We start from the raw sequence: 22,974 nt of genomic DNA, 5'->3' as shown, positions 1-22,974 counted from the left end.
TACGGGAGAACTTAGTATCAGTACTATGCAACAACATTCAGTGACAGCCGCCAGTAGTCAACATCGATTGGCGTAACAGTCAAAGAGTGCAAAAATCGTATGACGTACAAGTACAAACTCACCACAGTGTAGCGGTACAATAAAGTACAATGCTCAACAGCTGATGGACAGTTCGTTGCCAGTTCGAGCGCGTGTTCAAGGCAGTACATCGCTCCGTCCTTGCTATCCAGAGCCTGAAACGCGAAGGCCAAAGTAAAGAACACACCCTTAAACTTTATTGGTAGAATATTATCAGCAGAATATAAAATTTGCATGGGCCCTGAGCTGCTCATTTATTACATTTGAATAAAAATCGCAATCCATAAAGTTGCTGCCTTTGCTGTTGAGAGTACTTTTACAAAATACTGGTAAGATTACCATTAGATAAAATTCAAGAAACTCCGCAGAAACGTTGCTACTTATATTTAATCCGGTTGAATGAGAAACCTTAGGTTTTTTTGGAAATCCCTAGGTGCAAAGATTTCATAAAAGGAATTGCAAAAAAATATAACTCAGTACTCACTGCAGTGAGTGACAAAGGGCGCATTTTCTCGTCGACGAAAACGTGTGAAGTCACGGACGGACAGACGGACGGACATGGCGAGCACTATAGTGCATTTTTTCGATAAATGAGAAAATGTGCTAAAAAATCAAGACACGAGAACGAGAATACACGAGCAACAGGAACTCACATAAGCGATGTATTGCTCCTGCATGCAGGAAGCGCAGAGCTTCTCCTCATTATCCTCGTTGTTTTTGGCAGCTTTCTGCTTCTGGTGACGAGACCGACGCCAGCCGCCCCCACCACGAGGATGGGTCGGCGTGACTCGACCACCACCTGAGGGCGGCGCAGCTTCCACGGTCGACATGCGCTTAGTGCGAGTCATGCCTGCAGAAATTTTTTTTTGTGACCTTCAAGACGCCTTCGAGTTCAGGTGAGAGTTATTTGTAAATAAAAATTAACAGTACAGTCAACAGTTAACAGTCAACAGTTAACAGTGTTAACAGTTAATACTTAACAGTTAAAGTTCACTTACGTGACGCTCACGAAAGCGGTGATAGCAAGTACAGCTTGAAATTTTGTATTACTGATACTTATTTACTCTCACAGTTGCATGGGGGTAATTTTAGGTTGCATATTCCCAATTCATGTGCTCGTGTGGACATTTACATTTCAATGACAAGTTGATACTCAGCACAGGTACCACTTTATTTGTATTGTAGGATCCTACTGACAGAATTGAAAGAGGAAATTGTCAATAATAAAGCCACTGACCCAACTCCTGCAGTTGTTGCCACAACTTTGAGTGCTTGGACACGATGTTGGCCAGGAGCGGACGAGCCTTTGTCAGAGTTTCGACGCTGGCCCGCGCGTCTCCAGCCACACACACCACGAGGCGCTCCAGCGAAAACATCGCCGGTTCTCGACACTTGGCGAGCAGCGCGAAACACTGGAATTATGTAATAAGAAATTAGTTCATGAAACACTTTAATCCTTGCGGTACTGCACGAGTATAACTGTACCTACACCAGGTAAATGGAATGACGCCATAATAATATGCCTACGTACAAATGTACCTACACCAAGTAAGATGGTATGACGCTATAACATTATGTCTTGCCGGATTGCAAAGGTACAAATGCACTTACAGCAGCTAAGATGATACCGTAAAATGGGGTAACTTAGACCACTTTTTTTCTTTTAAATGATGCCATTTTCTTACTAGCTAAATTAAACTTGAATTGAAACATGCAAAATACAGGTCTATACTCTAGCTTCACTCACCATAAATTGCTGGCTCCTGCCTCTCATAGTCTTTATGTAATTTCAAAAAAAGTGATGGTCTTTGTTACCCCAGCTCTTGGGGTAACTTAGACTGGATGGTAAAATCAATTATTTTTTTTGGTAAAATAACTCCAAATAACTCCAGGTTTTGGTGCATTGTAGTAGAACTCTTCTAGTTACATATGCAAATGACAAATTTTAGGAAAGTGTCATAGTTTGCAAATGGGGGGCGCCACCCCATAATGAGGGAAATGTGACTACCTAATGGCAGTCCTGATGGGGTAATATTGACTGGCTTGGATATTAAGTTAAAATTACCATATATAAGACTCTGTAGAGTCTGAAACATAAAGAAAAAACATAAATAGGCTGTCAAACATAAAATATGTTATATATGGTAATTTTATATTAACTTCCAAGCCGGTCTATGTTACCCCATCAGGGCTGACATTAGGTGGTCTAAGTTACCCCATTTGGGGGCGGCGCCCCCCATTTGCAAACTATGACACTTTCCTAAAATTTGTCATTTGCATATGTAACTAGAAGAGTTCTACTACAATGCATCAAAACCTGGAGTCATTTAACCAAAAAATAAAAAAATTGGAGGGGGTACTCTGACAGGCTTTAAATAATAGCTTTTTTTTCGTGGGTCACATTCTTAATTTTTTAACCTATTAGATATGCAAACTTTTAAAATCTTTCTATTGTGTTATGTAGCCTCAGTATTAGGCCTTTAATGCCCATTGACAAAATTTTTCTATGTCAAATAGTTTTTGAGTTGTGGGGGTTTTTGTAAAAAAAATGAAAAGTGGTCTAAGTTACCCCGCCGGTCTAAGTTACCCCATTTTACGGTATGTTATAACATCATATCTGACGGACTGCATAGACATTGTAACATTATGCCTGTCAGACTGCATGATATCATAACATATTTGCTGTTCGTAGGCAGTATGAAAGCAGCGCCAAATCAAGAACAGGAGTTTACATGTTCAAAATTAGTCAATCGCTTTTGATCAAGCGTGAGTTACTTAAAAAGAATATTTACCTGCCACATTAATGCAATTTTTCAAAATACATCAAAGTTTAACAAAAAATGCAATATTATCAAGTTACTTACTCGGTCACTGCGCGATATACCCAAAATTAACAGTTGAAATCTTTCCCGCACTTGAAGTATGTCACGGACCAAATTCAAACATACAAAATTGAGTTTAACACAGAAAACATATTCTCAAACTCCAATTTACTGAACCATTTTGAAAAGCGATAAATGAGGGTCTCAATGCACTGACTTTTTCGGCGCGTTCAAAGTAATGATGGCGAGCGAAGAACGCGCTTTCGGCGATGAGGTAACCGGTGCAGAGCGAGGCCGTGAAAGCCCCTGGGAAAACCAGGACAAACTGGCCAGGTTCCTGCACGACTCTGCACACCGGCACCCCGGACTCTGATAGCGATGTGGGATCAACCTGGCGAAAGAACCACAAGATTAATTTCGCTACGCAAAATGATGCATGCTTTCACATTTCAAACAAAACAAGATTTATTTTTCCATAAGCATACATATGCATTTTACCTAAAATTTCATTGTCACCATAATACTCCAAGAAAATAGCATAGGAGGAATAAGTTAAAATCATTGTCAAACATGCATATGCACCCAACGGACTCGTCCTTTTATAATTAAGAGTAGCTCTAAATTCTCCATTGCCAGAATAGGTGGAGAAAATGTTAAAATAATTTCGCTAACTGTTCAGTGGACGAATGCAACTCAATTGAAGACACCAAGAAGAGCAATACTAATATAATTGTAGCACACAAATTCTAGATTTATTTATCATACACACTGTATCTTTTTGCGGAAGTTTCTATATGGATGCCTGTTCTTAATTTTAATTTTTGTTTATTTGGTATTTTCCTCAATTCAATCGGTTAATAAAACACGTTTGCTGAGTAACAAAAGAAATATATATGTCTTGATTAAAATTTAATCCAGGGATAGAAAATTTTAAAACGTAACTTCTATCAAAGTAAGACTGGTAACTGACTTGTTACGCCTTCAAGCACAAACAGAAGCTCACCATGGTAGTGTCAGATGGCAGCCAGATAGGCGAGTCTTTGACAAACTCAGGAACCAGCTCCGACATAGCTTCACGTAGCTTTTCCTCGGCACTGCTCGCAACTCCGTACCTGTGAACGCATTTTAAAACTAAATCATTCCTAGAAGCAGGTTCAGTTATTTAGAACACTATAAGGAAATGTAAAAGGAACAAAAAATTCAAAGTCGCAGCCTTGGTCAAGGGGGATACCGTCGAAATTAGTTAGTAAATCTAAATGGAACACCAAATTCAAATGTACAGCCTAGGTTAAGGGAAATACGATCGACAATACGACAATACCATAATTAACTCGAATTTATACTTGTAATTTACCATATTTTTGAAGCACCGGAATGCAAGTACTCAATCCAGGGGAGGCTGTGAGGGTCTCTGTACCAGCACACGCTGCTGAACAGCATCCCGACATGCAGGGTGGGAGAAGTCACGCCTGAAAAATAATTCAATTTCAGGATAATATTTGAGCGCAGCAAACTTTGTCAAAAAGATGGATGTGAAGAAAATTTGTACTAGGTATCAAAAGATCGCAGAAGAATACTCTCGCGTGCATGAGCTTGTCATTAATAGCAAGCTACATCAAAACAGGGACATTGTTTTTGGCAAATGACATTTTATTCAAGTTATATTTGATTTCTGATAAAGAACTAAAAAGAATCATTTGAGTATTCACGATAGCTGAAAAGGTCATTATTGAATTCAGACAATGCTTTTTTGGTATGGACGTGAAATGTACACAAAATGGAAACGTATAAAGCATATTTGTAACGAACCAAAAATGTATCGAGCATTTGAGTAAGGCTCACCAATAACGTTGCCCATGCTCCTGAGAATAGTGCTGCTGCTCTGACAAAGATTTTTGAGGTTCCACGGATGTTTAGCAGAAGGACTGTTCTTGGGGCTCGTAAATCCATATCCGTGTTCGCTGGTGTCGAGACTGGCCTCATGCACACACACGTGTCGCGTTCCTTCCGTCACTATGGACCAGTAGCGCTCGTCTACTTCAAGACCGTTGGGATCAGGCAACCACTGGGCCGTGGTATTGCGGGCCAGGCGGTAGAATGCGCTCAGAGAGATGCTTTTGCCCTGCGATGATTTGACAATTATTGAAAACGTGCAAATATCGACATTAGCGAGAGAGATGCTCAGAGCTATCAGAGATACTTTTGCACTGATAATTAAATAATAATAATATAATTATAAAAAAATGGGACATCAAATTTCTTTACGGCAAAAGAATTCCTTCAAATAATAATTGTATCATTTAATGACAAAATTGTCAAATTTAGAAACATCCATAAAACAGGAAAAATTCAAGAAATCGTATAACATGGAAATTTTATAAATATCTAACCGTAGTGAAACAGTCAAGAGTTTCATATTCATCCTCAGAGTCAGATTCTGATTCGTCGTCAGACGAGTCTTTGGTGCTGCCCCGACTGTCGGACTCTGATTTCTTGCTTGAAGTTTTGCTTGATTTTGCTTCTGAAGCAACAGCACCGATGAGTCGCGCATGCGCTTCATCAGCTTCCTTCAACAACGATTCCCGCTCTTCTGCAAGAATATTTACACCATTCAATAAGTGATTACCAGTAAGGAAAGCTCATACACTTGGAACATTATTTTGAAAATATCAGCAAAAATTTAGCCTTGCCTTAGCATGTCCGTGACAAAAGTTTATACCTACTTCATTTATATAATAATTAATAACGTTTCCTATAATAAATCTTACTCTGTTAATAACATAACATTATTCGCTTTAAAAGAGTATAATGCTGCTCACGTTTTTCAATTATGTTATTACTTGTATCTATTTCAAATAACGCTGTTAGTTTTAGCTAAGACAGTCCGATTATTTATTTATAAGCTTGTGAATAACAGACATCTTTCCAAATTGACAATTATTACAACAATTAATTGTTCAGAAGACAATGTCGATTTTAACAATGCAAACTTCAAAAACCTTCAAAAATAGTTTAAAAGTTATTTGATCAAAAAAAAAAAAACTAGAAGGGTATATAAGAGGGCAGAAGGTATTAAAAAATCACTAGGTATACAATTTTATATGGATCTGGCATACGTCAGAATTCATTTTATAAAAAGATCCATCTCAACAAAATGTGCTCGTCGAGAAGCGCATAAGGAAAAGATATTGAATATAAAATAACCATTATTATTATTATTAAACGAAGCAATTGTCGTGGCGTCTCGTTCCACTGAACTTCAAGGGCACATTACAAAAAGACACGCGAATGGATAAGAACAGATTTCTGCCATTTTCACAACACGTGCTCGGGTGATTTCTGCCATAAGCTCGGGCGTCGCATAAGGCTAAGGCATTTAGAATGAAATAGCCATCTCGATAACACGGACCTGGTTTGAGCGTCGCATAAGGCCCAAGGTATTGATAATGAAATAGCCATCTCAATAACACGGACCTGGTTTGAGCGTTGCATAAGGCAGAAGGTATTGATAATGAAATAGCCATCTCAATAACACGGACCTGGTTTGAGCGTCGCATAGGGCAGAAGGTATTTGCAGTAGACGGAATCGAGCTTAGTGAGCCTGTCATGAGCAGTTTTCGGTATTCTGCAGATCTGGGCAACGCGCCCCCACAGCTGCTCTTCTAGCACCGTCATGAGGCCCCCCAGCTGCTCCACAGCGCGGTACAGCTGCACCAAGTCTACCTCCAGACCCCCGATCTGCCAAACAATAATGAACAATTACTCGATTAATGGCACAATAGTGTGAATATTTACACGTTTGCTGTTTCCGATGTTCACTGCAACAAGTTTGTAACCATCAAATGGCACGCAGCAAACATTACAAAACGCCAGGAACCACCATCATTTCTTCGCCGATCCACATGCAGCTATTATCAATTCTTCACTAATTCGCCAGCAATCACCATCATTTCTTCACCAATTCGCCAGCAATCACCATCAATCATTCACCGATCCGCCAGCAATAATCATCCATTCTTTACCAATTTGCCACTAAAACTTACAAGGGGATTAGAAGTAAGCTCGATGTTCTGCTTAGCAAGACACTTGCGTATGGCCCAGGTGGTGCGAACGTTTGGACCCCAGCGCTTGAGGAGCCTGTGTATGTGTTGGTTGTTGACCACGAAGCGCATGTCGTCGTTCACGCGGCATTCCGGCCGGAATGACGATGGCGGCACTATGCGACAGATGCCGAACCTGTCGCATGGGGGGTTGTTTTTAGTGTCGATTGAAAAGAAAGCAACAGAAGAAAATATAAAATATAGCTAAAAAATGAATGAGCAACGTTTTGAGGGTGAGACTAAGAAACTACAATTGAACCGGCACAGGAGAAGGCTGCTTAGAATTTATCAAATATACGGACACACACGAAAATATACAATTTGATAAGCGAATGGCGTGATGATAAAGGCAAGGCATGTCTAGAAACCTAATTAGGATTAAATTCAAGGTTGATCCAATGAAAAGTGATGCGAAATGAATAGTAATGCTCAGAAAATTATGAGGCTGGAAAATGGAATGAAATAAGAGAAAATAATAGTTATACAATAACAGATCGCCTCTCTCGGTCAAAGATCGTAGCATCTCGATGTAGTCAAAGCGTTCGATGCACTCAACCGCGGTGGAAAAGATAATGATAACAATAAATCACCTCTCAGCCTCAGGTCGTATCTTCTCTATGTAGTCAAAAGGTTCGATAAATTCTTCAGCGGTGGTTAAGATAATAATAACAATAAATCACCTCTCAGCCTCAGGTCGTATCTTCTCGATATAGTCAAGAGGTTCGATAAATTCCTCAGCGGTGGGGAAGAACGACGGGGCTCGCGCTAGAAGCGAGTTCTCGCTAACTTGGGGAGCTCGGTCTGCTAGGATGGGGTCAGGATGCCAGGTTCCTCCTCCTGTAGCAGCGCTGGGGCTAGTCTGGGGAGGCTTAGTGTCCCCACTGCTGCTGACGCTGCTACATGAGCCTCGGCTGCTGCGTGCTAACCTGCAATTTATTTATCTTTTAACAATTTTTGTAATTAATTATCATAATAATGGTTATTAAAAAATTGATAACTTTTACTAAATTAATAATCGAATAACTTATTAGCAGTTTTTTATTTATTAAAAATGTGTTTTTCTTTTGATAGTAACCCAGAAATATTATTTAGCTGACAAATAATTTGCAAACTTTGAAGGTTGCGCAGTTCATTTATTGATAATGAAAAAGAAAAAGAGAAGTGCAAGAATACTTGTAGAATTTATTTTTACTATCAATAATCAAGGTTTTTCGTTGATGACAACATGCAATTTAAGCAATAAAATAAAAATCAGTTTGCATTACACTCATTTAATGAATCGTGATGTAAGAATTACATAAAAGTTTACTAATACTTCTTTACTGCAATTTTGAAATTGTTTCGCTCAATACCCTAAAAATTATTATTGATCTAGAAAGATTAGAAATTCTTTAAACCTTCAATTGAGATTTCAATGTTGCAGGAATAAAAAAAAATTTGTTAATCTTCTTCCTAATTTTTAATTATTATTACGAGTCACAATAGGATTAATGCACGAAATTCTAAAAAAATTTTCATACATAAATAAGATATACCGGGGTTGCACAAAATAGGGGAAACACCTGACATTTTGATATCGTAATTTTTTATCGTGACGTTTTTATGTTTGTTTATTTATTGTTGGCTTGCTGCTGTTAATTTATACTTCATCCTTGCAGATATTTTTAGTAAATTTTTACGTCTATATCCTATAATGGCAAACCTCCCTGACTTTCAAAGAGGCCAAATTGTTGGTGTCCGTATGGCAGGTGCTAGTGTGACTGAAACTTCTCGAATGCTTAACGTTTGTACCGTTACTGTCTCAAAAGTAATGACTGTTTTGAAAGGAAAATCGTCCTCAGCAAAACCCAGATGTGGCCGAAAGTCGAAGTTATCTGAGTGAGACCCTCGGTACTTAAATCGAATTGCGAGGGACAATCGAAAGACCACGGCTGTTGTAATTACTGCAGACCGCAACGGACACCTACAGAACGCAGCTTCCATATAGACCGTCCGCCGAGAGCGGCACAAATCTATATTCCATGAGAGTTGCAATTACAAAATCTCTGGTTTCAAATACAAATGAATCAGAGCGTTTAGAGTTGTGTAAAAACCTCCAGACTTGGTCCCTAGAGCAGTGGAAAAATATGATTTTCTCTGACGAATCATCGTTTATCAAAACGATGACCAACCAAATGAGTCATCGTTTACCAAACGACACAGTCAAAGGAGTCATTTAATCCTAACTACCTCCTCCTAATCGTAAAACATGGCAGGGGATGTATGATGGTCTGGGGTGCTATTTCTTGGAAATCATCGGTCCGAGGGACTTATGATTTCTCTTCATGGAAGAATCAACAGCCGTGACTATTTACGTATGAATTTTGGAGGACCAAGTTCATCCAATGATTGAAACACAGTTTCCGAAGGGGAACGCCATCTTTCAAGATGATAATGCCCCGATCCATACAGCTGGAATTGTTAAAAAATGGCACGACGAACATTCTAATGAAGCTGAGCATCTCATTGGGCCACCACCATCATCAGACCTGAATATTATCGAGCATTTATGGTCGATTTCAGAGATACAAGTCAGGATTCGATTCCCACCGCCATCGTCCTTAAAAAAAGCTGGAGAGAGTTCTAACAGAAGAATGGGCACTAAGACTACGCGTTAGATAGTTCCACAACCATCACGGGCTCGCTGAATAATTTGACATTACACAACACCCTGGAGCCAGACAAAGTAGAGGCCGCACAATAAATACCGTTAATTACACGTAGCGGCTAATTTCTCGCCTGTAATTTATGCCATCAGTTACAAAAGCCGAAACGAACGCGCAACTATTTTCGATAGTACGGTCCCAGGGCCTACTGATATTCTAACCTCCGTGGCTGGGGTGACTGATGACGCTGGGCAGCGGCCGAGGCCGAGGCAGCGCTGCTGTGGCGAACGCTCGTGCGCTGGCTACTGCGCTGCGATGTCGTCGAACTGGCGCCTTCTGAGCTTTGCGACGGGCTAGGGCTGGTGCACATTGAAAATGTTAATGTGTTAAGTTGAATAGTAAAATAGCAGGATTCATACTGAGATATTTATAAGAAATTTATTTTTATCAGACAAAACTAACCAAAAACTGAGGGAATATTGCGACAATTTTTCTGGCAGTACGATGACCTGGCATTACGATAATCAATAGAGAAAAGTGTGATAATAAGGATAAGTTTCAGAAGGATAGGAAGGATAAGTTTCAGAATATCATTACCGGGAATAATCTTCTTCGACGATATAAAGCCCACGGTATTTTCCTTTCAGATAATAAAATTCACTTTTAATGCAAGAGTAAGGCGACTAAGTTTTAATGTTCCTAGACATAAGCAACGGTACTCAACTATGTTTTACGGAAAAGCACAAATTTTCAGCTATTACTTCCAAGCACCAAGCTTCATCTCCAATGAAAAATTTATTCCACATCCTACATACAAACTCTTTAACAACCCGCGAAGACCTTTCCATGAATCGAAGAATAATAATAGGTAACATAGCCAGCAATGACTTCAATTAGGATAGTGAAGAACTCTATCATTGGAATTAGGCTTGGTAGAAAATCATATTTTATATGTCAATTTTAAATCGAATACAGTACTAGGTATATAAATCTAAATAATCAGTCAATTTTAAATCAAATAAAGGATACTGTACCTGGTCAATCTGGGAGGAGGCCATCCTCTGAGAGCGTCAGGGGAAAGTTGGGGACTCAGAGGGGGTGGAAGTCCCCCAGCATCGCTGCCAGCGCTGGGAGAAACCCATCCACTTCCCCCGCTGCTTACACGGCCACTTCCCCCTCCACTGGACCCTTTCCGACGCCGGCTCCGGCTGGAGTTCTTGCATCCGTCTTGGAGCTCAAAGTCCGACAGAGTTTCGAGGTCGTGGAAATCTCCTCGCGCCAGCGCGGCGGCGGCGCGTTTAGCACGACGATGCCGTCGCAGCTGCTCTACGCCCTGTTGGTCGGATTCCGTGGCGCGTGTCGCCGCTGAGGTTGACGAGCGATTACTGCGACGAACTACTGGCGTCGCATCGTTCTCGGAATCATCTTCGTCGTCGACTTTCTCGTCCTCCGCAGCATCGTTCGAGGCCGAAATCCCCGTGTCGTTTTCGTCGTTATTCAACTTTGATGAAAGGCTTTCCGACTTTAATTTCGAAGGGCGCTTTTCTCCTAACGTCGAAGATTTCTTTTCCGGCGTACTCGACACAGGTTTTTCGCTGTTACTGATATCACGGTTGGAGCCTTTCTTATCAGATAACTCTGAATTGTCTGCTTTCAGCTTCGGACTGCAGCTATCGTTAATTCTAGTTTTCAGCGTTTCATCATTTACTTCATTTTGAGTATCCACAGCTTTCGAGCTCTTCTCAGGTTCTTTATTATCACAATGAAAATTACCGGGTATCTTGCGACTTCTAGTTTGATTTTCTCTTAACAAAGTATGGTTGGATTCCCCATGATGTTTCACCATGGGATTTGATTCGCAGGCTTTTTCTGGGTGCGAATTGGTTTCACAGGAACTCGACACATTTTCAGGACTGGTTTCTTTAGCGATCACTGAATTCGAATAACTGTCAATGCCTTTCAAAGAAGTTGTTCCAAGCGAGTTCGCTTTACTACTGATGCAGCTCGATTTTTCACCACGGTCGCTGGCTGACTCTTCCGTTTTCGAAAATTTCGCTGCATTCGAACCGGCCAGATTTTCCTCTGCTCTTAGTACGGCGCTGACCATCGGAGGTTTTTCTGTCGCATCTCCAGATCGTGGTAGTGGGTCTTGGATAGGCTGATATTTTTTCGGCTCGGAAGTTACTTTTTCACTTTCTTTCAAATTTGGAGAATTTTGCATGGAACTCTGCGCTTTTCCAACGTGGCAAGTAATAATTTTATTTGGTTCTTCAACTTGATTCGAAAAGCCTGGTTTAAAACTTTTATTTAACAAAGCAGCTTTATTCGATCCCAGCTCTCGATCGCTTACAGATCCCATTTCTTTCTCCGAAATTGTTGGATCAGTGACTGATGGTCCAACTTCAGCAAGTTCCTCGTTAAAACCTTCATTATAAATGTTTTCGCGATTCACAGCTCCAGCAATAAGTTCTTCATCGCAAACGGGTTTGATACTTGTCAGCACAAGGGATGGTTCGTTATCCAAGTCAGACAAGGAGTCCAGTCTTAGTTTTTTATTAATAAAAACTTCGTCAGCGCTCCTACTGCGACTATGTTTAACACGCGTTCTAGAAGGTCTATCTTCGGCAATATCACTGTGAAGCTCATTATGGACCTCTAAAGATTTCCGCGTACTCACAAGCTGCACCGGACTATCGGAGTCTGTTCGTATCTTTAAAGCAGTCGAGGAAACAACCGTGACAGATTTGGCAGCGAGTACGCTTGATAGACGAGCGTCGTGAACGTCGTCGACCACTGAACTGTTAGGGGCGGAGACAGTAGCACTGGTACAGGCATTAGTGGTACAAGGATTTGTTCGTATACTATTATGAAGTGCACTTGTTACTGGAACTGTGCAGTTAATTGTTGAAGATATTACTGAAGGCTCAGATTTGGAGACATTGTGTGCTCGAGAGGGTGATTTAAGCCCGCTATTTACAGAGCTATGTGATGCAGTGGAGGACATAACACCAGACGACGTGTGGCTCAAATTCGAATGTGAATGATTTGATGCGAGAGAAGGTGAATTATGCGCGTTTTTGTTATGTGATGACAATGAAGAGGCCATGTATGCGGGCGTTGGGTTGAACGCCTCTGATGTTATCCTAGCAGGCGGTGTAATGTACACGGGAGGGGACGACTTGATGATGGGTGGCGTTTCAATGAAAGGACCCGAGATTCGAGCCACAGAAGTAGATCGCAGTGACCCAACTGAAGTTTTCATGTTTGCCGCTCCAATTTTGTTTGGATGCACTTTAGCAGGAACATTGCGATTCGGCTGATTTTTGGAAAGGGCCTGAGCCGAAGACTTGAAGTTTAAATGGGTGGGAGAGGCAAAGAGAGGAATGTGCGACTGCTTCGGATGAATTTCAACTTGAGACTTTTGTCCAGATTGTTGTTTTGATACATTTTTCTGCCCCTGCAATTTTAGGATCAACTGCTGTTGAGATTTTTGCAGCATTTGCTGTTGCGCTATCTGCTGTTGCGCAATCTGCTCGGCCTGAAGCTGAATACCAGCTTTTTGCGGCGAAGCAGGTGATTTGTTCACTTTAATAGGTTGCTGAGATTTAATCGACGGCAACTGCTGAGACGCCGATGGCAACTGTGTTTTATCAGATACTGGAGATTTTTGCTGAAGCTGCGCTTGTTGGGGCAATTGTAGAGGCGGTTGCTGCATTGCTTTCACTCTAGAAGGTTGTTGAACCGCCTTGGGTTGCGTTTGCGTGCGTGAACTGCCGTCGACGACAGCACGAGATGTTCCTGCTTTACTACTAGACTGCAATACATTAGGGTCAAAAGGAGCGCTTTGCACGAGGATGGATTCCTCTAACGTGAGCGCACCATGTTGTATAGGAACCGAAGATAGAGTGGTAACAGGAACAGGCTTAGCAACAGGCGGCGGTTCAGGCAACGGGGCATCAGAATGGCTTTGTTGCTGTACTTTTTGTTGGTGCTGCTGCGCCAGCTGAGCTGCCTGCTGGAGGATCATACCCGCCTCAGCTGCCCCCACCAAACCTTGGGTCTTGGCCAACATTTGCTGAACCAGTTGGGCAGGAAGTTTCTCGCCCAGAGCAGCCATTGCTAGGGGCAAATAATAAAATGGAGAAGCAGATGGCGGCAAAGGTAGTTTTGAAGGTCCTTCAGTTTGAGTCCCGCTTTCATTATTAAACGCCAGAATCTCAGGACGAAAGAGAGCGGCTACGGGCTCATCCATATCGCATTGAATTGCGATCGATGTGCTCTGAACGGACTTCGATTTTTCTGGTGCAGATTTACTACTACATACAGGAAGCTCCTTGTTAATTTCTGTGCCTGATGATTTAGTTAAAGACTGTGCAGCATCGCTTGAAACGGATGTACCATCTGCAGTCGCATCTATGATAGACACGCTTTTGATGGGCAAAGAGGCTGCAGTTCTCTCAATTAATGCTTCTGAGTTTGCAGTGGAATTCTGAGAAGAGACTAGCGGTGCCGGAGGTACAGAAGTATGAGGTGATGAAGCCTTACTTGAAACTGACGTTTGCGCCCCGTAACTAGTTGGTACCTGCGATGAATTGCCTAGAATCGAAGGATTCGAAATAAGACTTGTGGGTGGAACAAATGAGGTTTTGACGCCCCGAATAATGTCGATATCTGGAGCAGCGTGTGCGACTTGCACGATGGGAGGATTCGTGAAAATCTCAGTACTGAATTTCGGAGCATCAGCTGTGAGGGGAGGATTTTTTATTTTGCAAGAAACCTCCATCCTAGAAGGACTCGTGTTTGTGTGAGAATTTCCAACACTGCTCTCATTAGTCGTGCAAAGTACAGAATTTGATTGCATATCAGAGGGTGCAGAGATCCTTGGAGTCTTTGCGCCTGGCTGACTCGCAACATTAATTTCTCTATGATTGCTTGTTGAAGGCAATGAAACGGGATTTAAAATCGGAGCCAATGGGCTTGGAGATGATAATGTTTTTGGACTAGATTCAGAAGGTAAACAAGTATTACCAGTAACAGAGGATGATGTGGAAGAAACATTTAAGCGGCAATCGCCAACCTCGCTATCAGACGCAGAATCGGAAACGGGAGGCAGCGATCCGACTGCTGAATGCTTGCTCACTCTAACAGGAAGTGCAAAACAGGAGTTATTTCCGGTGCCAGATAGTAATCTGTCACCACTCTGAGGCATTGAGGGCAGGGAATTCTTTAACAGACATGATGCTGATTCTACTGTTGGAATTTTGGTAGGAGATATCATTGCTCGTAGACGCGACGAAGGCTCTTGCACTATAGGTACTATTTTAGAAGTGATAGAAGCATCCGAAACAGTTGATTTGTTTTGTTCTAAAGTCACACTTTCAGATTTGGCGTTATGGTAATCAGCAGGAATTGAAGGCATAGTTTCATTTGTCAGAGATGATCGACGATTTTTGAGTCGCTGGTTAAACGCAGTGCGTGGTGTACGTTTGACCATTGAAGCTGCGGTTTCGACGGCTAAATTTAATTTCACTTCTTCAGTTTCCTTGGCGCTACGAAGATTCACCTTGGAGTCGGAAGTGGATTTGAAAAGGATTGGTCTCTCACTTTCACAAGCAGCGGGTTTGATGGGCATCAATTGAGCAGCACTCTTCTTTTTTATTCGCTTTGAAAAAGCTGAGGTTTCATCAAGTTGTAAATCAGTATCAGGCTCGAAAGCATATACACTACTTTCGTTAACCACTGAAAATGCGAAACTACTTTTTGACACATTTTCTTGACTCTTGGTGCGAAAGAGAGGACGTTTTAATAATGGTTCTTTCTTTTTATCAACTATATTTTTCCCACTTGTAATCTTGCGGGTTCTGGAAGAATCGTTGATTCGTGCTGGAATCGTTGTAATTGTAACAGAAGATGAAGCAAATTTAGGAATTTTGCAGTTTAAACCACCAGTAACATTCATCGGTCGGCGATCACTTGCTCCCGTTTTGGGAGCATTATTTTGTTGCAAAAGAGATTCTTTGTTATTTTTTGCAGGCATATTTTGGCTTCCATCAGGCACTTTAATTAGAGGCTTTAACAAGGGATCTTTTTTCTCATCCGGAGTAGCAGATGTTGCAACCATTTCACTCCCAGAAACCTTATGCTTGGCAGGTTCATTTACAGTTTTTTGTATTTTCTGCTCAATAATGGGAGCGGATTTAGATGAATTTGGCACAGATACGACAGGAGTTAAGATCTTCGAAGGAACAAGAGTGACGGACGAGAAAAAGCTTCCAGATGAAGGATGTACGAGTGGCACCACGCCTCGGGTCATACGCGGAGTGGGAGCGGGTAAAACCGACAGGTGTTTTGGACCAGAGAATCTGAACGAGTTTGATGGACTTATTTTGGCAGCAAGTGACGCAGACGGAACTGAGGAGGCTGCACCAGAAGCAGGACTAAGAGTTGGATGCGACGCAGATGAAATTGTTTCACAAGCAGAAACAGACAATTCTCGATTTATAACTTCGCCAACATTTGTTTGACCTTCCGATGACTTTACCAACCTGCCATCATCGCAAGAGCTTGAATTTTTGGTCGTTTTCTGAGACATAGGTGAATCGGATTTCATAATTTCACCTACCCGAGAACTTACGCCGGATCCAATATTTGTGAAATTTTGTAATGGTTCTTCCTGTATAGGAACGACATTAACTTTGCTATTTTCACAGGATGATACTGGGAGATTGAGACTATTTTGCGGGAGATCATTAGTGCTTACAGTACTTGTCTTATTATTCGCAGATGTTTTCAAATTTAACATATCGTGTTTGAGGGCTTTTTCTTCAGATTTGGTCGCTTCATCCATAGACTGATCAACATCTGCAGATGAAACATCCGAGACATCAGCTACTTCAATGAAAGAATCGGAAGTCGAACAAGGTGAACCAAGAGCCTCATCTGGAGTATCGCATATTTGAAGATCAGATACATGATCCGACGTAACGAGTTTTGAGTCCTCTGAGAAAACAACGTGTTTGTTTTCCGAGGTAGGAACGATATCAGGGTCATTGTTGTTCGGAGAACATTGGTTAGATACAAGTTCAGCCGAAGATACAGCAACTGACTGACTCAATGGGTGTATTGGCGAAGGGGAGCTTGTAACAGCAGATTTTACATCTGCCGACTGAGGTAAAATATTGGCACTCGTTACAGTAATGAAGGGAGTAACAAGAGAGCTACTAGTAACAGAGATTGATCCTTGGGTCATAGACTCCATTGACCTCGCGATGTTCATACTTTTTGCCTCACCAAGTCCAGCAGAACCTTGACATACCGAAGTGGATACCAAAGATGGCTGGAAACCATAGTTAATCGAATTGAGGGGTGGACAGACGGAAGTAGCATTACTTACGTTCAATGACAAGGTTGCACCTGAATCAGTCACTACATGTGGAACTGTAGTTAATCCGTCTACGGGAAATTTCCGTTCATCGGTCGTCTGGGGATGATGAGAGCTATCGCACACATTCGAGATGGAGCTTTGGACGGATGGGACGCTCGGTATGTAGGTAGAGCACTTGATTGAAGCATCGTACGATGATATACCATTATTTACTGAAGTATTTAACGAAGCTCCATCATTGCAACTTTGAGACGAGACCGTGTGTTGAGGAACTATCGAGTACTGAGGTGCCGTGGAAAAACTGAACGTCGCTTGAGTGCATTCCACGTTGGGAATGGTGCTGACAATACTAAGTTGCTGTGACAAAATATCACCGACTGTAGGAGTGACTAGTTGAGCGGCTGCAGATAGAGACAACGCCTGAGTAACAGAAATTCCCGGCACACCTGCAATCGAAGGTATGTGCGTTGGAAGAGTCGGAACCCCTTGGAGTGGTTGCGGGAAAGCTTGCAGGCCTTGAGGTAAAGATTGGAAAGGTTGAAGGTTCGGAATGGTGTGGATCAGGTGAGACCCTTGGGGAGTCGTGATTATTTGAGGAGTAGTGTGTATCTTGTTCACCGCAGAGGGAATAGTAAGTGGCTGAGAAGTCAGTTTAGGGGCTATTTGAATTGGTTTAGGAGATGACTTGAAGTTATTTGAGACGGACGATGATATAGAACCACAGGGAACAGTCATTCTATTAGGTTTGGGAGCTATATGTATCTGCTTAGTTGTTTTAATAGGAGACGAAGTGGATGTTGGATTCGATGCCGCGCCCATTATGACACCAGATGTTGGGAAAACTACAGGCCGAGCATTGCTGCTCAGATTAGCCGATGGTGGTGCAGCGGTCAATAGATGTCCTGGGAACTGCGGTGTAGTTATGCCTACATTTGATGGTGAATTCAGAGACCCAGCTGGGAGAGGAAATATTGAACAAACGTCTGTGTTATTGGAAACATATGCGCTTTGGCTGGATGTCAGCATCGGCGTGTTCATCATGATAGGTGAGTTCCTTGCTAAAGATGGAACCGATGTGTTGAGGCTCTGCGACGAACCACTAGCTGAACTAACACTTGAACAAACACTGGAAGGATTTTGTGCCATCGATTGAGGAGGAATTGACATGATAGTGTACGACGGTGGTATAGCACCACCCGGCTGAACGAACGAAGAAACTGAGGACGCTGTTAGAATTCCCTGATGTGCAGCTAAAGAAGGAAGTAAAGTTGGAGTGACGTATGTCATTGTTGTGGTGTCAAAATAGGCCAATTGTGGAGCAGAAGTAACGTATGGTCTCACTGCTCCAGTGTACGAAGCCACCGAGTTGTATGTGACTGGTCCAGTCATTGGAAACACGGGAGGTAACGATGAAATGGTATTCAGAGTTGCGGTAGATGATGCAAGGCTAGCTTGGTTACCAATATTTGATGCGAGTGAAGACATGGAACTGGAGAGTGGCATTAAATTGTTTGATAATTGCGTAACGTTTGTCGGGAATGATGTGAGGTTGTTCTGCAAAGCTGGCATGGAATTGGGCAAGTTGCCAGCCAACCCTGATACCTGAATATTACCAATAGCACCAGCAGGGACGTTAGGAGATTGGATAGTAGATAAACGATTTGCATTTAGACCTTGAGATTGAATACTTTGTACGATTCCACCTGCCTGCAAGTTGGTCATCATACCAGCGGCAGGAACTCCGTTAACCACACCGGCAGGGCAAGCTCGGATATTAGATACAACACCGGGAGGTAAATTGGACAGATGAATACCTGATAGAGGATTTTGAGGTAAACCAGAGGCGTCGATAGGGACTACAGGATTGGTAACCTGAGTCACGTTTGTGGGTAATGAGGTCATTATTGTAGGCAGTTGAGATAACCCAGCCCCAGCATGGGACCACGAAGAATCTCCACCAGAGATGAGTAAATTACCAGAAGGTAGAGTTGACGCCACATGGGAATTGGCACTTATGGGTAAGTGAGGTACGTGTAAATTAGATGCAGTGATGCTACTTGGCACTCCTAAAGACGTTAACAGAGAAGATGGCAAAGCCGGTGATCCGATTTGAGAAGTAATGCAAGGAGGAATGCAGGTCTGACTAGGAAAAATGCCCATAGAGGAATTGAAGATTTGCGGGACCGGAGTAGCGGAAGGCGTGGGTGGCATAGTAACGTTTAGAGTTGCCGAGTTTTCAACTAACGGAGGCTCTGCAGGCTGAACACCAGGGCAGGAATTTATGAAAGTCGGCTGCGATTCTTGTCGAGAATTTTCGGTCGTCACGGAGAAATTCGTGGCTGAATTTGGCACTAGTGGTGACGAAGCAGGCGCCAAAGAAACGCATGGTATTCTCAAGCCAGTGCCAATTTCTACTTCTGGTGCAGTAATTTTTGTAATAAAATTAGTTTCACCGCTTGACTTGCCGCATGTAACAACCGCTATCTCAGCGGATGTAATATCTAGTGGTTTCGACGTGAAATAAGTAGCTGTGACTGTTGACGTGAGAGTGACTATTTCAGAGTTATCACAGTTGATGGTGATGCTAGGAATTTCATCACCTCTATTATTATCGTAATCCACATTCAACAAATTGTCATTGTTGGCACGGACGGCCAATCCACGTTGGCCAGGTATCACCTTAGGAATATTTAGAGTCGTTCTATTGATAGGACCACGACTACTCGTTTTTTCAATTATTTTAACCTTAGGAGTAATAGAGATCGACGAAGTGTGAACACCGCTAGTAGATATATGAGTGGTTTTCTTAAGCGTAGCTTTACCGTGAGCTGTTGATGAAAATGAAGAATTTTGTCGCGAATTGATTTTCTTAGAACTATCTTTCGATGAAGCATGGGAATGAACTTTCAACGATTTATTAGTTTGTTTGGCACCTGCTTTACTGTTCTTGGAAGAATGTGATGGAGATTTTAGCGATATGTGAGGCACAATAAGGTGCCCTGAGAGTGCAATGCGCTCTGCGGTAGAGGAACGACAAGCACCCGAACCGTAAAACATACGTGAGGGTAAAGTAGTGGACACAGTCACCTCTTGAGTTACTGGTGCAGTGAAAGAAGATTTGGTTACTTGCGGTGAGAGACGAGACGCGCGAGGTGCTTCAGAACTAAGCAATGGCAATTTTTGCGCATCCGCAAGATGTGGAGATGAAGCGGCATTAAAATTAGCTTTTAACGTACCATCAATGTGATCATTTTCAACATTTTCTGTTAGACAAGTGCTACGTGGTACGTCATTTTTCACGAGATTATTGGCCGCATTATCATGTTCCTTAGAGCTAAGAGAAGCAGTTTTAATATTCGAACTCACACTCGATTTAATATCAGAATTTTTGGTATACCTGGAAGGTATGAAGACAGGTGGTGAAATTTTACATTTTTTATGAGTATTATCACTTTGCGCAGAAACTAAAGACGCATAGGGCAATTTGCGTTCGGAAAGACGTAAACTATTTTTAATAATTCCTTGCTTATTCTTGGGAGCACCGTTATGCACTTTGCTGGATTTACTACCATCAACTTCGTCACATGGAGGAATCGACCCAGTAACGTGAATTGCTCCTTCCGATAAACATGAGACACTTTCTGATGAATTTACACAACTGCTGCCAGTTTCAATACTTCCAGTGAAACCATCTGATACAGAAAAAGCAACACTTGGAACACTCTCAGCAACAATAGGTTGCGATACACTCGATAAGCTCTTAGAAGGAGATACACTCATGATAGATGACGTTTCTACTTGTGCGATGAAAGAAGAAGCCTCAGTCCGACCAGGAGCTTTTGGCAATGAAGCACTAGCAGGAATAGAATTTGAAGAGCCACTCGTGCTGACCAGTGGTAGATGATTAACAGACGTGGTAGTGGTGGTGGCAGGAACGCAAGCAGATACGGTATGTGTGGAGGTGAAAGTAGCAGAAACATGAGGTATGGTGAGAAGTGAAGAAGTCAAAGTGGTGGTGGAGGAAGTCGAAGTCATAACACACGCGATAAGTGCAGGACCAAGACACACCTCACGTACTTGCCTCTGCTTGTCGTCATCATCGAGAGTTTTTGTCTTGAGATCTTTGAGGAAGTCGGGTTTATCATCCGTAACGCAAGTCAGGGGACTCTCAGCTCGTTTCTTCTCGGCCAAGCTACGCACGACGTCACTAAGTTTCTTGGCATTTAATGGCCCACGGCGTGGAGCCTTCAGCAAACTGCCCGTCACTTTCATCAAAGTACCTGAGGGAGATTGGTTAGTGCTGTTACAGTTTAGGTTACTGCTATTTGAATAGAACATCACACTGTCCAAACCGTTGACCAGATCACTCTTAGTGCCTCCAGGCACGTTGGAAGTTGTTTTCTCTCCGGGGACAATCCGGGGGTGCATAGATGATTCATCAACTTCTGTAAATGGGGAATTCTTCACGTGTTTCTCTGGACTTTTATTTCCTAATGCCAAATCGCGTTCCATTTTGCTGTAATGACCTTCATCGATGTTATCTCCGAAAACTTTCGCCACAGAACCAAGGACATCATCGAGTCTCTTGTCTTTAGGATTGCAGGCTTTCTTTCTAGGTATAGAAGCTCGACGTTTGAGAACACCAATAGATGTTTCGCGAGGAATGTACGCACTTGCATTTTCTGAGAGTGAAGAATTGGAAGACCTTGTTGACGATGAATGGCTTGAATCCAAAGTTCGTGTCTCATTTTCTCCTAAACTTGTGGAAGCTAACCGATCTTGAAGCGTTGTGACATCATTCTTCTCGCACTTGACAGATATGGCGGTGTCATACATACTTGGAACATCAACGCCTTCTACGTCTATTTCTTCATCTGAAATGAATTCTTTCTTGACAGGGGAGATGCACGGAATACTCGCAATGGTACAGTTAGAATTTACTAATAAATTTTTCTTTGAGGGTGGTATAATCGCTCCCAAACGCTCAGACGATCTGGTTCTGACAGTTGGCAATTCCTGCGAACTTTCATGGCTGCGAGTGCGACGCTTGTTGAGACTAGTTTTCTGATCAGTCGATTCGTTCAACGAGTTTCGTTTCGAAAGAGAATTAGTTGCAACTTTATCTTCATCGTCTCCGTCATTAGCAGTTTCGTCTTCACTAGAGCGTGGTTCATCCGATTCCCTCTGGTCAGTGTCAGAACGCAGATTTTTATTAGAAGTTCCTCTTAAACTGCGCCTCTTTTCATAAAGATTTTCTGTTTTAGTAACTCGCGAATTATGCATTATGGAGCCCTTCAAATCCTTGGAAGAAGCGCCAATTCGCCTACTCAAAGAACTTTCTCGTGACACAGACCTCGACTGAGCACCTCGGCTAGATCCACTTGATAAACTTCTTGTACATATTTTACCGGGCGAATTTATAACAGTAACAGTCTCTTTCGTTCTGCTGATACGCTGAGACTTTCTAGTAGCATTTTCAGTCGCAATAAAGTTTTCATCACTGGATGCATCTGTAGTCGTTGTAGAGGTCGAATCGGATTTGAGTCCCCGGCCGTGAACACGGATGTTTCTTTTGCTACGGGATTTGAGACGAACGTTCTTGCTATCGTTTTCATCGAGAACCACTTGTCTGTTAGTTGCATCCTTGACTAAATCGGCACGCGCAGGTAATGGCTTGTGAAGAGAACTCTGAGGTGATCCTTCACTTGCACGTCTGCGCGTTTCCCTGACGTCTAAACCTGAGTATACGGAGCACATGTTGGAGCAAACTAATGACAGCAATAAAACTAACATCGATGAAAATGGAAATCAAAGTAGATATACTAACCTCGTATAAGTAGAGTTAAAAAAGAGGAAAATTCCCTCGAAACGAAATGGATTGCGTAGCTGGGTTAGTAAAAATTGTTTACTTCAGGACTTCATGTGCTGAACAATCTACAATTCAC

The 22,974-nt window shown here is 42.2% G+C and overlaps 1 protein-coding gene across 1 annotated transcript in view; it reads right to left on the bottom strand.

Annotated features, from left to right (window-relative positions):
* Positions 1–22,974, bottom strand: part of LOC108670692 (serine-rich adhesin for platelets) — a 42,584-nt gene that overhangs the window by 5,472 nt on the left and 14,138 nt on the right. Inside the window, exons 8-20 of the mRNA XM_018158179.2 lie at positions 10,680–22,767; positions 9,867–10,004; positions 7,681–7,926; positions 6,944–7,136; positions 6,440–6,638; positions 5,291–5,490; positions 4,743–5,022; positions 4,255–4,369; positions 3,904–4,012; positions 3,118–3,291; positions 1,316–1,490; positions 732–928; positions 123–233 (exon numbers count right to left, since the gene is read on the bottom strand). Coding sequence (XP_018013668.2) covers positions 123–233; positions 732–928; positions 1,316–1,490; positions 3,118–3,291; positions 3,904–4,012; positions 4,255–4,369; positions 4,743–5,022; positions 5,291–5,490; positions 6,440–6,638; positions 6,944–7,136; positions 7,681–7,926; positions 9,867–10,004; positions 10,680–22,767 — 14,225 coding nt within the window. The remainder of the gene's footprint in view (positions 1–122; positions 234–731; positions 929–1,315; positions 1,491–3,117; positions 3,292–3,903; positions 4,013–4,254; positions 4,370–4,742; positions 5,023–5,290; positions 5,491–6,439; positions 6,639–6,943; positions 7,137–7,680; positions 7,927–9,866; positions 10,005–10,679; positions 22,768–22,974) is intronic.

This window comes from Hyalella azteca, unplaced genomic scaffold, assembly GCF_000764305.2.
Source record: "Hyalella azteca isolate HAZT.00-mixed unplaced genomic scaffold, Hazt_2.0.2 contig1513, whole genome shotgun sequence".
Taxonomy (NCBI): Eukaryota; Metazoa; Arthropoda; class Malacostraca; order Amphipoda; family Hyalellidae; genus Hyalella; species Hyalella azteca.
This window is presented reverse-complemented; position numbering and strand designations above follow the sequence as displayed.